Genomic DNA, 18,674 nt, shown 5'->3' on the forward strand with positions numbered 1-18,674 from the left:
TGATTTCTCAGAATTCTTAATCTCTCCCTGTCTTACTGGGTACCTTTGTTTTTGTTCTAGGTTTGTTTTGTTAATTAAGCTGTCTTGTACAGTTGTGGCTTCCTTCATTCTCTGCTGGCTGCCATTCTTTACAGAAAGGGAGCAAACAATGCAAGTTCTAAGAAGACTCTTCCCAGTTGATCGTGGGTTATTTGAGGTATGTTTAAGTACTTTCTCCTTACTCCTTTCTATTAACACTGTTTTGCTGTGACCTCTGGGGATTTCATATAGGAGACACACAGGAGTAGTAACTTCAGCTACTCTCGTTGCAATCATTCCTTGTCAGTTATTTAATCCAGTATATAACCTCTAGCTCAGCTGGCGTTTTCTAGTACATTAAATGAATAGATAATATTTATGCCATCATGAAATCCATAATTTAGTTATATATTTTTCTTTTTTTTAAAAAGATTTTATTTATTTTTTTGACAGAGAGAGAAACAGCGAGAGAGGGAACACAAGCAGGGGGAGCGGGAGAGGGAGAACAGGTTCCCCGCAGAGCAGGGAGCCCAATGTGGGGCTTGATCCCAAGACCCTGGCATTATGACCTGAGCCGAAGGCAGCACTTAATGATTGAGCTACCCAGGCACTCTTCAGTTATATATTTTTCTAATGAAATAAGATCCATAGTGAAAGACAGCATGAGTAGTTGCAGCTACAAAGTTAACAGCTCTGTAATTTTTTGGTTTATATTCTCTTTTTAGTCTTAGGAAATTATTTATTAAACTAAATCATGTTTGCTTCAGCAAGATCTCATAATTTCCTTATATAACCTTCATCCATAGTAATTTTTTAATGAGAATCTTTCATTTCATTTAATGCTAGCTTAATCACTCTTGTTAAACTTTTATTACGTGGATAATTTGATGATTTAGATTTGGTAATTAAATTAAACAAACCATTTTTCTGAAACGAAAAGGCCTTTTAATAAAGTTAGAGACAACATATTTATAGATAATTTGCTTTTGATAAACATTTCTTTTAAAAAGAATTAGAAAAGCATATATATCTTTCTAATTTTTGAATATATAAATTGCTATCGATTATCTGTCTTTTACTGGATCTCTAGTAGGATGTTACAAGCATTTTGAAAGAGGCCAAGAAAGAGTTTGGTGTTGATGGAACAGGCATATGCGACTTAAATGTTGATGGGGATGCTGTCACTCCTGATAGTGATAATCACAAATCGTCACTATTCTTGTCATCACTCTTACTTACTAGGTGCCACATACTTCACATGTGATTTTATTTGATTCTCATAATAGGTCTGACTGAAGTATAATTTTGTAGATCAGAAAACTGAGGTCAGAGACTCACAGAGCTTGTGCATGGCAGAGTTGTGTGAATTTTGAAAACTGTGTTTTTCCTAATACTTCCTCTAACCTTAAAACCTATATAAAGAAAAGTTAATTCTCCATCTAAGCTTCTTGGTTCTCTGCCTTGCCTTCCATTTCAAAAATAGTATTTATCACAGTAATTATAAAGATGTGTATCGTACATGTTTGACAGTGTTGCTGGCCACCTCCATTCCCTGACTACCCTCAAAATCTGAAGAGCATTTTCTTTGATCGACAGGGGGAAGTGGGATGGTGCAGTTGTCAGTGATAGTTACTTTCTTGATGTTATGCTTACACAGCTGTGAGTTAAGCAGCTGTGTAGAGGGTGGGTTTCACAAGCAGAGTGCTGTAGTTACAAATTTAATTTTGAAAGCAATCCTACCACAACTGCTAATGTCTTTAAATGCCTTGATTTATTAGCAATTAACTCTTGTCATTGTGAGTTGTTAGTAGGTTATATTTGGGACAATTTTAGGTGTGTGATAAAATGGGTCCAAAAAATGTATGTTCTACAAATTAGGAAAAAAGATTTCCTAGAAAAAATGTCCAAAGATGAGTAACTTAAATATTTCGGGATAGTGTGCTGTTCTTTGAAAAATAATAAATATTTCTTGGGAATGTCTGGATTATGGTTGGCTTGTGATTGGTCAACTCTCATTGCAAAAAACGAAAAATGTGTGTGTGTGTATTCCTGGAGAGTTTAAGCAACTCAGTTATAAAACAGTTGTGAACAAAAGTTTTATGTCTCAAAAGTTTATTTAGAAATCATGGGCTGTACTTTGATAGAGTTTAATATTTCTATTATATCAGAATGTAAAACTCACAAATCTCTTTTAAGGATAAAGTGGCCAATATTTGGTGCAGCGTCAGTATCTTTCTGAAGATCAAGGATATTTTGCCACGTCACATCCAGATAATAATCAGGTAAGAGATATAAAGTTCGAGTATGGTGTTGTAGAAGCTCTTCTCTAAAAGTATTATGGTAATATATCATTTATCTGGTGTCATTAGGGAATGAGGTGTTCATTAGTGAATTTTTCATATAACATTACCTATCTCTTTATATACCAAAATTATTATTTGAAGTATGTGAAGTGATAATCTTCCTGGATTGTTACCTATTTCCCTCCTCCTTAAACAAAGTCTAATAAACATGATTAAACATTATCTTGAAGAGCCGTGATTTTCAGTGGTGTATCAATCAGGGTTCAACCAGAGAAGAATGAGTAGGAGGGTGTGTGTGTGCGTGTGAATTTATTACAAGGAATTGGCATATACCGTCAGGGGATCTGACTGAACAAACTGGAAGTCCACAAGGCAGGCATTTAGGAAAGAGTATCTAAGGGGGAGGAAGAGCAATTCAAACCCAGTTGCTGTTTGGAATCTCAATTTAGGGCAGACCTAAGCTCTCTTTTAAAAGCCTTCGAATTGATTAAGTCAGGCCATCCAAGAATCCCCCTTTTGATTAAGTTAAAATCAACTGAAGAGAAACTTTCATTACATCTGCCCAAAATCGCCTCAGCAGCTCCAAGATTAGTGTTTGAATAACTGGGAGAAGGTATCTGTGTGTGCATGCTGCATAATGGTGCTGCCTCCCTCTGTCCTCCAGTTCTGAGAATATCTCTTGTAGCCCACTCTATCTAGAAGCATATTCAGGGAACCGTAGTTCAGCTGAGCCAAGTTGACACACCACAAAGCCACCAACAGTTGGAAAATCAGTTATTGTGTTATAATTTGTCCTTAGGGCTTGCAAAAGCTGTTTGGTACCAAATGGCTCCCCATGGCTCTGCTCATTGAGTTCCTTTTCCTCCCTGCCCATAGGCCATCACTAGGAGAAGCTCTGGCAGCTACCCACTTCCTTTCTAACTTGTTCTCTCTGATTTACCATGGGCTGAAAATCAAATAGTTAACTTTTGTGAGAGGTTCTTTTGTGAGTAAATTTTATGAATGTTTGTGTTACAAATAATATTGTCTTTTTATGCCTGATAGTGTTTTCTTATTTTGAGTGTTTGCTATCTTTGTATATCTTTTCTATAAGTAATGTAACCATTATAATAGTTTTTCTGTATTATATAATTACGTATAAAAGTGTGTAAATATTTCAATGAATGGATTTTATTTAAATATTTGGTGTTAAGTTCACATTTAATAAATAAGAAAACCTTTAATTTGAAATAAACAAGTAACGTGATCCTTATATTAAACGATATTTCCTTGCTTTAATTACATAGCTCTATAAAGAAAACAAATGTCTTATTTTTATTCTTTTTTTTAGCTTTTGTTTTACATTTTTGAGCCTGCTTCCTGCATGTATAAAATTAACACTTAAGCCCTCTCCCAGAGGATTCAGATTTACTCTGGTAAGTTTCTCATTACTTTAAATACTTAATTCTTGCTGCATCTGATCTTTTAAAAATGCAGGTAATTATTTTCTTCCTCTGAATGGGGTTTACTGGACTGGGAAATAAGGTATTCATTTATTTGGTGAACATTTATTGAGTGACATATGTTGGTGCTGTGTTTTATATTAGGCTGAATAATCAGAATCTTTCGGTTTAATTCAACAACTCTTTAATTTCTGCTTTGTATTAGGGAATACAGAGAAGAAAAGAGTGGAAATAGACATGTTTAAATAATTATGCTATTAAGTAGAAGGTAGTAAGTTCTTTTAGTTACACATTAAATGCTGTGATAGTGTAGAAAAGGGAAATATTACTTTGGGGCAGATTTTAGACAGCTTCTTAGAGTAAGTGGAATTGGAGCCAAATTTTGAAAGCTGGGCAAGATTTGGAATAGGAGGTTATGTAGCATTAGAGAATTCAAGGCAGGAGGAAGAGCTTGGATACAGTGGAGGAAAGGATAGGGAATGCTGGGAATAGCATACAGTGAAAATTGTGTGACGTGTGTGTGTGTGTGTGTGTGTGTGTGTGTGTGTGTGTTTTGAGGTTAGGAAAGGATATAGTGGGAGATAAGAGTTGAAAAGGCTCTAATTGGGTAAGACCTTGAATGCTAGCTTAAAAAAGTTGGGAGTTTGATTTGTGTGCCAGAAGAGCCAAAAAAGCTTTTTGAGGATAGGGGACAGATCTCTGTTTAAGAAAGATGACTTGTGTTAGTTTGAAGATGAATTGGTTATATTTCCTACACCTTTGGGTTTCTCTGAGTAGGCTCACAAATTCCTTCCTGGTTGTATTTCTGTGGTATTTGAAATTTGGTTCCTTTATGCCTTGGTCTCTAAAATGATACTCAAGAAAATTTAGTTTATTAAAACTCTTAATGGGCTTAATAAGGGGACATTTTAGAAATTAGGATTTCAATTTTGAGATGGGCACTTATTTATATTGCATTTCAGAAACAAGCCAGAACAGAGCAAAACAGTAAAATACTTCAGAAGTGCATATGGGTACCACAGTGCAAAACAATAGTTTCATGTTCCTCTTTTCTTTTTTATTACCTTTTTATTGACAATTTCTTGTTTCATTCTGAGAATGAACTCTGAGCATTCTACATCATCTGTTACTCTTCTATAGGACTTTTAGAATAGAAGGAATAATAATAATGCTCTGATGTTGTTAATAGCCCTAACTTGAAATATTTACAAGCTTACATATGATTATGTTATTTTTCTAGGAAATAGCATGCTAAATAAAGGTATTATTTCAAAGATAATCGAGTGGAATTTCAGAGTTTGAGTAACTGTAGCAGTGTTAGAGGTAATTACTTTTAGGATTATAAGCCAGAAAAAACTTTTTTTTCTCTTAATCTCCTAATTTTATTCTGTTTGCTGTTTTAGTATATAAGCCATTATCTTTAAAAAACTAAAAATGATTTATATTAATGATTTTTCTTATTAATGTTGATGTTTTGAATTCTTACTGAATGTTCCTGAGAACTTTGAAAACATTTCCCATTATATTATATATATATTATAATTATTTCTAAATGTTTTCCTTTCAATAAAGATTGAATTATTTCTCAATATAAGCCTATAATTGAGGTAATTGATGGTATAATACTAATACATGTATAGCAGCAGAGTGATCATATTTAATCTATTCAAGTAGCATATGTTGAGTGCCTGCTAATGTGCCAGGTCCTTTTCCAAGTACTGGTGTGTAAGTGAATGACAGCTCATATCCCTTTTCTCTTAATTGGGGCCTTTCCTGCCAATGCTAGGAGAAGGACAGTAAACAGAATAGATTTGTTCATGAGAAAATATCTGGAAGTGATGGAGCTATGAAGAAAATAGTGTTATATGAAAGGAGTGCTGGTGGGGCAGTACTTTAGCTTGAACAGGGGAAGGCCTGTCTACGGAAGTGACATTTAGGCCTTGAGCTGAATGACTAGCCAGAAGGAACCATTCACTAAGAAGGTCTGTGCTCTGACTTGATAAAATGAAGTTTTTTCTTAAAGCAGGAACATGTTTGGCATGTTCAGCACAAAAAGGGACAGGTATGAAGTGGCTGGTGTGAAGTGCGTGAGGGAGATAGTAAGAAATAGACTGGAAGAGGAAGGCAGGACCCAGACAGGAGTTTGGATTTTATTCTCAGTGTTAATGGGAAGCTATCTGAGGATTTTAAACAGGGAAATTTACATGATCTGATATGGTGGCTGAGTACATAATGGACTGTAAGGAAGCAAGAGTGTTACCAATTAGGAGGTTATTGCAGTAGTCCAGGAGAAAGATGAGTGTGGCTTAGACCACTCCTTTCCCACTATTAGCAGGGGGGAATGGAGAGAAGTGGGTGGATATTGTAATTAGAAAGTGGTGTAGATAGGATTTGCTCTGGATTGCATGTGTGTAGATAGATGTTCAGTATGCAGATCATAAACTTCTGATAATAGACCTAAGTAATTTTAATTTTAAACCCCAAATAGCAAATGATGACTTCAGAAAACATTTAATATATTTTATTGAATTGTACATTTAAAAAATATACTAAAATAGATTTGTTTTTATTTTTTAACTATTATTTTTTAAATTTATTTTTTTTTCAGTGTTCCATAATTCATTATTCATGCACCATACCCAGTGCTCCATGCAATATGTGCCCTTCTTAATACCCACATTTGTTTCGTGAGGTGTTTTTGAACTTCTTGTCCTTCAGTCCCTTTTAATTGTCAAAGATTCCAAGGGGGGAATGAAGGTCTGATTGTGTGTCTGAAGTATTTAGTAGTTTTGTTTATTAATAATTGAGTCTGAATGAAATTGTTTTAGATGGTTAAGTATAGCTTTATAATCATTATTTTTTCAAGCAATGTTTTTCTGTATTTGAATAAAATATTATGCATTAATGTTGTATAGATATTTTCCTTCTAGATAGAAACTACATTAAGCTTTAAAATTTTACTTCAGATGATTTTTATTTAGCTTCATAATTAAACTATTATAGTTTATAAGTTTTTATATCTCATTCTCCCCCCTTTTTCTTAAAGGTTAGCTGTGCACTGTCATTCTTTTTATTTTCTTTCCAAGTACATGAAAAGTCCATTCTCTTGGTATCATTGTAAGTAAAAATGTGTTTTATTTATTTATTACTATGTGTATATTATATATACATAAATTTATTAGCTACATATAATCACCTAAGTACAAAACAAAACCACACAAATGTTACTATGTAGTTGCATAAAATTATTCATAAAATTATATTTTTCCATAATGATTTCTTACAGTTTTACTTCTTTTAAAATATATTTTAAACTGAAAAAGTTTCATAGAATTATTACTGGCATAATTATTTCTGTTTCTTCCTATATGTTTTTTATATGCTAGAGATTTTCCTCAGGTTGGAGCCTGTTTGTCATCTTTGCCTTTTTCATTTCCTTCATTTCCATATCTCCATATCTATTTAGCTTTGTTGTCTTCATTCACCTCTTTTGGGACTTTCATATGTTGACCCCTTGCTATTTCTTTTATCAAAACCTTTGCTTAGGGGGCGCCTGGGTGGCTCAGTGGGTTAAAGCCTCTGCCTTTGGCTCAGGTCATGATCCCAGGGTCCTGGGATTGAGCCCAATGGCTCTGCTCTGTGGGGAGCCTGCTTCCTCCTCTCTCTCTCTGCCTGCCTCTCTGCCTACTTGTGATCTCTATCTGTCAAATAAATAAATAAAATCTTTTTTTTTTTTTTAAGATTTTATTTATTTGTCAGAGAGAGAGAGGAGCGAGAGTGAGCACAAGCAGACAGAGTGGTAGGCAGAGGCAGAGGGAGAAGCAGGCTCCCTGCTGAGCAAGGAACCTGAAAAAAAATGAAGGGGCACCTGGGTGGCTCAGTTGGTTAAGCCTCTGCCTTTAGCTCAGGTCATGATCTCAAGGTCCTGGGATCGAGCCCCACATTGGGCTCTCTGCTCAGCAGGAAGCCTGCTTCCTCTCTATGCCTACCTGCCTCTCTGTCTACTTACGATCTCTGTCAAATAATAAAATATTAAAACAAAAACTAAAACCTTTATTTAGACCCTATTGGCAATCCCCAGTCAGACTACTTTGCTTTAAGAGCATTAAAATTCTTCCTGGTTATCATAGAAATTAGGTGACAGTGGGGGTATATTATCCCAGTATTAAAATAGTATTTGTCCAGGAAACATTGGAGTACTTGAATCCTGCCCTAGATCAATCCCACCCCTTATCCTGTGTTTGCTAGGTTCCTATGGAAGTTCCCTGTAAAGAATAACCAATGACAAATTTATTCTGCAATAAATTGCGTTTATTAGGTGGAACTTTGAACTAAAAACTCAAAGCAGAGCTTTATAGTAAGCTGGGCTGCCTATGTGGAAAGCTTCTTTGCTTGGAACTAAATAGTCTCACATTGTTGCAGACCAGGAGGATAGCTTAGTTTCATCCCCCAAAGTCTAAACCTGAGTTAGTTTCTTTCACTATTATGTGAGGCTTGGCTGGCCATCCACACATTCCTAGTACAAGGGGATGAAACTATGGAAAGGTTTGCTTTCAAACACGTGTATTTTCCCCCAGATTTTCTACCCCATACTAAGGCAGTCCATTCAGTGATCTGTAACCTGACCATTCAAATTAGCTCTTGGGCCCTGAATTTCTGGGAGTTCCTACTCTACAGCTATACTTAGATTATATATAATAGCGCATGGCTTAATATAATTTTGATAAAATATTTTAAAGTGAGCATTAAAAGTTTTTCTTGGTCGTCCCTAGCTAATCTATCAGTAAATAGATATTTCATTCAATAAATATTCATCGAGTGCCTATGTTTGCCAGGTACTGTTCTGTGCCCTTGGTATATATCCATGAACAAAGCAGCTAAAAATCCCTACATTCTTAGCTTTCATTCTTAAAGATAGTCACTAATAATTAAATAAAAATAAAAAGAAATTAAATTAAAAATAAAAAGAAATTAAATAGTGTTTTAGAAGGTAATAAAGGCCCTGAGGAAGAAATAAAGCAGGATAAGGGAAGTTGGGAGTGTTGGAGGTGAGGGTACAGAAGCAAGTACAGATTGTAATTTTAATACAGATGTCAAGTTAGGCCTTGTGAGGAGATACTGGGGCGGACTGAAGATGCTGGGGAAATTAGCTGGGGTATTTAGGATATAACATTCTAGATGGAACAGCCTGTGTGAAGCCCTAAGATGGGAATAAGCCTGGATGTTTAGTGAACAACAGAATGACCAGTGTGGCCAGAGTGGAGTAGTCAAAGTGCAGGTTAATAAAACATTAAGTTAAAGAGGTAACAGAGGTGTAAGTTTTATAGGACCTTATAGGTCACATTAGGAAATTTGGCTTGGGAGGGGTGTCGGGGATTCATGATCTGACTTGATTTTTTTTTTTTTTAAGATTAAAAAAAATTATTTATTTGACAGATAGAGAGTGTGCACAAGGATGGGGAGCAGCAGGCAGAGGGAGAGGGAGAAGCCCGCTTGATCCCAGGATCCTGGGTTCATGACCTGAGCTGATGGCAAATGCCTAACCAACTGAGCCACCCAGGTCCCCTTGATGTTTTAAAAAGATCACTCTGCTTATCAAACTATATACATTAGTATGTGCAATTCTTTGTATATTAATTTTTAAAAAATATTTATTTGATAGACAGTGAGAGAGGGAATACAAGCAGGGGGAGTGGAGAGGGAGAACAGGCTTCCCGTTGAACAGGGAGGGAGCCTGATATGGGGCTCAATCCCAGGAGCCTGGTATCGTGACCTGAGCGGAAGGCAGATGCTTAACAACTGAGCCACCCACATGCTCCTCTTTGTATATTAATTTTACCTCAATAAAATTGTTAAAAAAAAAATCAAAGGATCATCCTGGCTGTATGTTAAGAATAGAAGAATAGATTGTATGGAGCAAGAAAACATGGAGACCATTTAGAAGGCTGTTACTGTAATTCAGTTGAGAGATGGTGGTGACTGCAACCAAGACAATAATAGTAGAAGAAGCAGGAAGTGGTCATTGTGGGTGTATAAAAGGAACCAGAAGGCTTCCTAGTGATCTGTATGTAGCATGTGATAGAAAAAGAAAAATCAAATATGTGTCCATGGTTTTTGGCTTGCAACTGCAAAGATAGAATAGCAATTGACTGAAATGGGGAAGATTGACAGTGGAACAGGGTTAAGCTAGATGTGGACCTCATGAGAGGGTTGCAAGTTCAGTGTTGGACTGGTCTTTGGACGTCCAAGCAGAGATGTTGAGTCAGCATTTAGATGTATGTCTGGGTTGGACATATGAGTGCAGTTCTAGAGGGGGGTTGAGCTGGGGATACAAATTTAGTAGTTTGTCAGTAAAGAGGACAAAGTCATAAGACTGGGTGAAATCACCAAGGGAGTGAGTATATACCGAGAAGAGTACCAGAGACTGAGTCCTGGACTGCACCGTGTTAAGAGGTCTTAGGAGAAGAGGCAAATAGGAATGGCTAAAAGGTAGGATGAAAAACCACAAGAGTTGGTGCCCTGAGTGAAGAAGGTATTTTAAGGATATGAGTCACCTATCTTACCCCATTCACAAAATTAACTTGAAATGGATTAAAGATGTAAATGTAAGACCTGAAACCATAAAACTTCTAGAAGAAAACATAGGAACAAAGCTCCTTACCATTGGTCTTAGCAATGATTTTTTAGATATGATACCAAAACCACAAGGAAGAAAAGGAAAAATAAGTAAGTGGGCTGACATCCTAAAAAACTTCAATATACCAAAAGAAATGATTAACAAGATGAAAAAGGCAACTTATGGGGGCACCTGGGTGGCTTAGTGAGTTAAAGCCTCTGCCTTCCGCTCAGGTCAGGATCCCAGGGTCCTGGGATCGAGCCCCACATTGGGCTCTCTGCTAAGTGGGGAGCCTGCTTCCTCTTTTCTCTCTCTGCCTGCCTCTCTGCCTACTTGTAATCTCTGTCTGTCAAATAAATAAATAAATAAATCTTAAAAAAAAAAGAAAAGGCAACTTATGGAATGGGAGAAAATATTTGCAAACCATATACCTAATAAGGAGTTAATCTCCAAAATAGATAAGGAATTCATACAATTCAATAGTAAAAAACAATTTGAAAATGGGCAAAGGACCTTAAATAGACATTTTCCCAAAGAAGCTATACAGCATGTACTTGAAAGGGTGCTCAACATCACTAATCATCAGGAAAATGCAAATCGGAAGCACAATGAGGTAACACTTTATACCGGTCAGAATGGCTCTTATCAAAAAGACAAGTGATAGCAAGTACTGGTAAGGATGTGGAGAAATGAGAACCCTTGTACACTCTTATTGGGAATATAAGTTGGTATAGCCACAATGGAAAACACTGTAGAAGTTCTCCCCCAAATTACAATAGAACTACCATGTGATCAGCCATCCCACAGGTGGGTATATATTTGAAGGAAATGAAATCATGACCCTGAAGAGGTGTCTGCATCCCCATGTTCACTGTAGCATTATTTGCAGTAGCGAAGACATGGAAACCACCTAAATATCCATCAGCAAATGAATGGATAAAAAAATGTATACTATATACGCACTCGTGGCACACACTCTCGCACACACTTTGAACTATTACTCGGTCATAAGGAAGAAGGAAATCCTGCCATTTACAACAACATAGATGAACCTTGAGGGAATTATGCTAAGTGAAATAAGTCAGACAGAAAGATGAATATTGTGTGATCTCACATAAATAAGGAATCTAAGTCATTAAAACTCAGAAACTAATCCATAGAAACAGAGTAGAAATTCATAGAAACAGAGTACTATTGGTGGTTGCCAGGGCAGGGGAGAAGGAAGGAAAAATGGGCGAAGGTGGTCAAAATGAATGTTTTAAGATGAGTAAGTTCTGGAGATCTAATGTGTAACTGAATTGATGGATGTGTTAACTAACATTGCAATAATCATTTTGTAATATATGCTTATATCAAATTATTGTGGTGTACATCCTAAACTTACACAATGTTATATGTCAATTATATCAGTAAAGCTGAGGGGAAAAAACACGAGATGATCACTCAAGATGAGGGCTGAGAACAGACTATTTGCCTCAGCAAAATGGAAGTCATTGGTGACTTTGACAAGGCTAATGTTGATGGAGTGATGCAGGGGAAAGCCTGATTAAGGTGGGTTTAAGAAATAATGAGAGAGAAATTGAAGATAGCTGTAGATTTTTTTTTTAATTTATTTGTGGCAAAATACACCAGTGGTCACAGTGCTGTGCAACTATCACCACTATCTACTTCCAGAATATTTTTATCACCCAAGAAGGAAACCTTGTACCCTTTAAGCAGTCAATCCCCATTCTCTTCCCATCTGTCAATTCTTGTAACCATTAAATTACTTTCTGTCTCTATGGATTTGCCTATTTGGGGTACTTCATATAATTGAAATCATATAAAATTTGGCTTTTTATGTCTGACCTCTTTCATGTAAGATAATATTTTCAAAGTTCATCTATGTTGTAGCAAGTATCAGTACTTCATTAAAAAAAAAATTATTTGACAGAGATCACAAGTAGGCAGAGAGGTAGGCGGGGGCGGGGGGAAGCGGCTCCCCCTGAGCAGAAAGCCGATGTGGGGCTTGATCCCATGATCCTGAGATCATGACCTGAGCCAAAGGCAGAGGCTTAACCCGCTGAGCCACCCAGGCGCCCCAATGCTTCATTTTTATGCCTGAAAAATATTGCATTGTATGGCTATACATTTTCTTCATCCATGCATCATTTGATGGACATTTGGGTTTCTACCTTTTGGTTATTGTGAATAGTGCCAGTATGAACATCCCTGCATAAGTTTTTGTTTGAGTATTTGTTTTTGGTACCTCTTTTTTGTTTTTAATTTAAAGATTTTATTTATTTATTTGACAGAGCACAAGCAGGCAGAGCAGCAGGCAGAGGGAGAGAGAGAAGCAGGCTCTCTGCTAAGCAAGGAGGCCGAAGTGGGGCTAGATCCCAGGATCCTGGGATCATGACCTGAGCCAAAGACAGACACCCAACTGGCTGAGCCACCCAGGCACCCCTGTTTTCAGTACTCCTGAGTCTATATCCAGGAGTGGGATTAGAAACAGAGTACTATTGGAGGGTGCTCAATAGTAATTCTGTATTGAACTGATTGAGGAACCATCAAACTTTTCCACAGCAGTTATACCATTTTGCATTCCCACCAGTAATGTAATATATGTTTCCAGTTTTTCTGCATCCTTGCTAGCATTTGTTATTTTCCTTCCCCCTACCCCCGCCCCATTCTATGGGGTATTTCATTGTGGTTCTGATTTGCAGTTCCCTAATAATGTTGAGCATTTTTTGAGGTTTAAAAACTGTCAAGTTTTTAATTTTGATGAAGTTCAATTTATCTATTATTTCTTTTTGTTGCTTGGGCTTTTGATGTCCTGTCCAACAAACCATTGCCAAATCCCAGGTAATAAAGACTTACTCTTGTGTTATTTCTAAGAAGTTTATGGATTTAGCTCTTATATTTAAGTCTTTGATTCCTTTTGAGTTAATTTTTATATATGATGTGAGACAGGTAAACAGTTCTTTAGGTAAGTTTTGCTGAGAAGGGGAGCAAAAAGCAATAATTGGTAGAGAAATTAGAGTCAAGTGGGGCTTGTTACTTAAGGTGTTAGGAGAAATGATGGTGTGGGAATGGTCTGTAGAGAGGGAACACTGATGATATAGGAGGGAGTTAAGGGTTGCTGAAGCGATACCCCTTGGAAAGGGAGATGGGATCTGACCCAGAGCATAAATGGAAGGACTGGCTTTGGACAGATGCAGGCATAGTTCATTTAATAAAAAGAGGCAACAGAGTATATTGGTACTAATGCTGAGAAGAGATGTGATGTGATGGTGGGATCTGTAAAAGTTCTTTTATTTCAATTTTCTTAATGAAGTGGAAGGCAAGGTATTTAGGCAAGAGCAGGTTGGAGCTGTTGGGATTATGAGATTATGGGAAGGTGGGGATTATTTTTCTTAAGAGACACATGTGAACAGACTAGAGAAATATATAGTAGCTGTTAGACACTTGAATATCATGATCTCGTGTCTAAAGTGAAAACGGATACCTAGATGGCTCAGTCGGTTAAGCATCTGACTCTGTTTTGGCTCAGGTCTTGATCTCAGGGTTGTGAAATGAGCCTTGTCTCGGGCTCCTCCGCATTGAGCAGGGAATCTGCTTGAGATTTTCTCTCTCTGCCTGTCCTCTCTGCTCTGTCTCTCAAAATAAATAATTCTTTAAAGTGAAACAGTTCGTGTAGGCAAATGTTTTCCTCAAGAGCAGTTGCTCAGTATTTTTGGAATAAGTACAGGAGGAGAGTTAGGTCTTTCCAGGTTTGTGGTTTTGTCTAGTGAGGATAATAAAGATGAGATCACTTGAAGAGAGGAGTTCCAGCAAATGAGATGTCAGGGTATTGGAAAATCATCTATGTAAAAATTGCCAGGAATGAGGATAAATAGGTTTGTAGAGAGTAAGGAGTTGAAATGACCGAGTAATGAGGGAAGTGACTCTTGTGGTTGGTTGATGACAAAGTTGAGGACTAATAGGGATAAAGCCTGAGGACATGGAGATTCTTAGAGTGCAGAGGGGGAGAACTGATGTGGAAGAAGTGATAGAGACCAAAAACGTTATCTCGCTCTGGGTCAAGTTGTTGGAAGGCTTTGGAAACTACAACAAAACAGGTGAGGTTGAGAGGGCTGAGAGGCAGCGTTTTCCTCAGGCGAAGGGAGCAAGGGTTTGTTTTCAACAACGTGGTGAAGGAAAAGATTCAGAGGTTAGGATGCAGGGGATTTTGCTGCTTAAATATAAATACTAAGTACCTTGAGGTCAAGGGCTGAGTTATATTCCTCTTTTTATTCCTTTCAGAGCAGTTGTACATAAGTTTTCAATAAATACTTGTATCTGATAAATGAGTGTTGAATGGGGGCACCTGGATGGCTCAGTTGGTGGGGTGACTGCCTTCAGCTCAGGATGTGTTCCGGCTCAGGTCGTGATTCTGGAGTCCCGGGATTGAGTCCCGAATCAGGCTCCTGGCTCTGTGGGGAGTCTGCTTCTCCTTCTGACCTTCTCCCATCTCATGTTTTCTCAGACACACTCTCTCTCTCAAATAAATAAATAAAATCTTTTAAAAAAATGAATACTGAATGAATAAATGGGAAAGAGTTAAGACCCAGAAAGAGAAAATATTTATTGAGCAGCTACTATGTGCATGTTTTAAACGAATACACTCTTATTGAAAAGGCATCAAGTAATGAAATTGAAAGTCCTCTAGTATTTTCTTTTAGTGTGGTAGTTTTCAATCAGTTTGTAATCTCAGGACTTACATTTCATATGCTGGTTGATATGGGGAGAAGTCATCCTTCTAAGAAAGGATGAGAATGCTCAAACCTTTTAAAATAAGGAGACCGAAGGGGTACTTGGCTGGTTCAGTCATCATGCATCTGCCTTCGGCGTGGGTCGTGAATCCAGGGTCCTGGGATCGAGCCCTGCATCAGTCTCCCTGCTTGGCAGGAGACCTGCTTCTCCCTCTCCCATTCCCCCTGCTTGTGTTCATTCTCTTACTGTGTCTCTGTCAGATAAATAAATACATCTTTAAAAAGTAAAATAAGGAGACCCAAAATAAAAATGATAACAACAATAGCAACAAGTATTCAACAACTGCCATCATTAGTAAAAAGTTATTTTATTAAAAAGTTAGATAATACTTGTAAAAGGGTTCTTTCAATTATGTAACAATATAAGGTATTACTCCTATTTCCATTTACACCAAAGAAAGATGGTTAAATTAATCATTTGTTCAAGGTCATCCAGTAAGTGGCAGAAATGGGATTAGGACTCAGGTCCCCTTCTTCTTGAGCATTGCCACAGTAGAATCCAGAAGGTAATGAGACAGTGGTGCACGTAAGGTCACAGAATTGGGACCTATGACCCTAAGCTCTGTCATAAATCCTGTAGTTCCATTCATTGGTATTATGCCTCTTCTTCCTATATTACTGCTCTTTTCGTTTGACTGCTTCCTACTTGTTTTTTCCTCTTATCTTCTACCATAATCAACTTGTTTCCTCTTAAAATTCTTCTTTCTCCATTGTTCTCACTTCTATGGCAGAGGATCTAACTTAGATTAGTAATATGTAACATGGAGGGTCATAAACAAAGAACTTTGAAACCACTGTACTGGGAATTAATTTATTTCTCAAGTAGGACGCAACATGAAAGAGCTCTCTTTCTCTGAATGTTCGAGTTTGTTTATCTGATCCTTTCTATAAGCTGCTGTTTGTATGACAAGGAAAAAAAAGTTCCATTAATGGAATATTGGAATAAGCAGTTTTTCAGTTATTGGGAGGAGTTGATACCTTGTTTGTGTTTAGACTCACTGAGTTTGGACTGATACCAAAAAAATGAACCAGTGATCTATATGGAGACCTTACTGGCTGTTTTTTATTTGTTTGTTTAGCTACCCCAAAGATCAGATAGATATAATGTGTTTATATTTTTCACAAGAATTGAAATTCTGTTTCCTAAGATTAAAATATTTTTTCTTTATCATTTTAGACCTGTCTGCTTAGTTTTAAGTGAAATTCCTTTTATGTCTACTTGGTTTTTACTTGTGTCAACATTTAGGTGAGTCAAACCCATATTTATATATTTTCAGTATAGTTATCATAAACTATTTAAAAATTTTTTACAAAGTGATTATGTTTTGAATTAGCAATTCTCTTTTGATATTTTTTTCTGTTATCCCTTACAGTATGCTACCTCTTCTGTTGAAGGATGAACTCCTAATCCCCTCAGTTGTGACAACGATGGCATTTTTTATAGCTTGTGCAACTTCTTTTTCAATATTTGAAAAGACTTCTGAAGAAGAACTGCAATTGAAATCCTTTTCCATTTCTGTTAGGAAATACCTTCCATGTTTTACATTTCTTCCCAGAATTATACAATATTTGGTAAGTTGTTCAGTTTCTTTTTTGTTTGTTTAGAGAGAGTGCTGTGGGCAGAGGGAGAGAGAGAATCTTAGGCAGGCGTCATGCCCAGTGAGGAGTCCAACATGGGGCTCAGTCTCACAACCTTGAGATCATGACCTGAGCTGAAATCAATAGCTGGCCATGAGTTGTTTAGTTTTTAAGGAATGGCACTTAGCATGCCACTATTTAAAAAAAAAAAAAAAAAAGTAATATCTTTCTCTTATAGCTTTTTTGAGATCTAATACACATAAATTCAGCCATAAAATCCACCCATTTAAAGTGTGCAATTTGGTGATTTTAAGTATGTACATAGAGTTGTACAACCATGATCACAATCTAATTTTAGATTATTTCCATCACCCCAAAAAGGAACCCTCTTTCCATTAGCACCCATTTCCCATTCTACCCTAAACTCTAGCATTGGACAGCCAGTAATATACTTTCTATACCTATGTATTTACCAATCTGGACATTTCATATAAATGTTATGTATTAGTTTGCTTTGCCATAGCAAAATACCACAGACTGGGGGGCTTAATAACAGAAATGTATTTTCATATAGTTCTGGAGGCTAGAAATCCAAAAGCAAGGTGCCTTATCACAGTTTCTGGTTGAGGCCTCTAATTCTGGGTTATAGGCAACTTTGCCTCATATGGCCTCTTCTTTGTGTGGGCGTGTAGAGCATTCTGTGGTGCCTCTAATCCTTATAAGAACACTAGTCCTATCAAATTAGGACTCCACCCTTACAACCTCAATTTAATATTAATTTAACCTTCCTAAAGTTTCTGTCTCCAAATGCATTCACATTGGGGGGTAGGGCTATAACATGAATTTTGTGGGGACATAATTCAGACTGTAACATGGAATCATAGAAAATGTAGTCGGGACACCTGGGTGGCTCTGTAGAGCGTCAGAGGGAGAAGCAGGATCCCTGCTGAGCAGGGAGTCTGATATGGGACTCCGTCCCAAAACTCTGGGATCATGACCTGAGTTGCTAAGCCAACTGAGCCACCCAGGCACCCTGAAGGGGTGACTAGAAAAGCAATTTTGCTTGAAAAGGAATTCTTATCTTTTTCTTTCAGCAATTTGAATGTCATCCATCCCACTGCCTTGTGGCCTCAGTGTTTTCTAAGAGGTCAGCTGTTAATCTTATTAAGGGTAGCTTGCACTTGTAGTTTTAGGTGCTTATTACATATCCATTTGAGTCTGGAGTTTAGGGGAGAGAGGTCCAGGCTGGAGACAGTAAGTTGAGTCTTTGGCATTGAGATAATAATTAGTCATGTCACAGATGAGCTCACCAAAGGTGTGAATATATTAGACGACTAAGTACTGAGCCTTGGGATATTACAGTGCTCAGAGGTAGGGGACATGAGAAGTAACCAGCAAAGTTGTCTGAGAAGGATTAACTGTTGAGATGGGAAGAACCCAGAAGAGTCTGGTGTTATGGAATTCAAGTGAAGGAAGTGTTTCAAGGAGATTAGAGGCATATGCACCTTCAGAAGCTGTTGAGAAATCAAATAAGGCAATAAGAAATAACCACTGGATTTAGTACAGTGGAGATCATTATGGATCTTTGGCCAGGGCAGTTTGATTGGAGCAGCTGAGGTAAAAATCTTAATTCATGTGGATTCAGTAAAGAATGGGAAGGGAATTGGATACAGTAAGTTAAATAAACTCCTCTGGGAAACTTTGCTGTAAACAGAAGTAGACAAATGGGGTAATAGCTGGAGTTTGTTTAAAGCAGGAGGAACTTTACGGTGCCTGGGTCCCTCAGTTGGTTAAGTGTCTGCCTTCGGCTCAGGTTATGATCCTGGGGTCAAGCCCCACATTGGGCTCCCTGATAAACAGGGAGTCTGCTTCTCTTTCTGCCCCTCACCCTGCTCGTGCTCTCCCTCTCTCAAATGAATAAATA

At 37.3% G+C, this 18,674-nt stretch overlaps 1 protein-coding gene across 2 annotated transcripts in view; it reads left to right on the forward strand.

Annotated features, from left to right (window-relative positions):
• Nucleotides 1-18,674, forward strand: part of ALG6 (ALG6 alpha-1,3-glucosyltransferase) — a 66,366-nt gene that overhangs the window by 45,635 nt on the left and 2,057 nt on the right. For both annotated transcript variants that reach the window (XM_004751672.3, XM_045064658.1), the window contains 6 exons: nucleotides 61-196; nucleotides 2,215-2,300; nucleotides 3,652-3,736; nucleotides 6,810-6,880; nucleotides 16,350-16,418; nucleotides 16,546-16,744. In XM_004751672.3, coding sequence (XP_004751729.1) covers nucleotides 61-196; nucleotides 2,215-2,300; nucleotides 3,652-3,736; nucleotides 6,810-6,880; nucleotides 16,350-16,418; nucleotides 16,546-16,744 — 646 coding nt within the window. The remainder of the gene's footprint in view (nucleotides 1-60; nucleotides 197-2,214; nucleotides 2,301-3,651; nucleotides 3,737-6,809; nucleotides 6,881-16,349; nucleotides 16,419-16,545; nucleotides 16,745-18,674) is intronic.

Source organism: Mustela putorius, unplaced genomic scaffold (assembly GCF_011764305.1).
Source record: "Mustela putorius furo isolate JIRA1106 unplaced genomic scaffold, ASM1176430v1.1 tig00003853_pilon_pilon_pilon, whole genome shotgun sequence".
NCBI classification, from domain to species: Eukaryota; Metazoa; Chordata; class Mammalia; order Carnivora; family Mustelidae; genus Mustela; species Mustela putorius.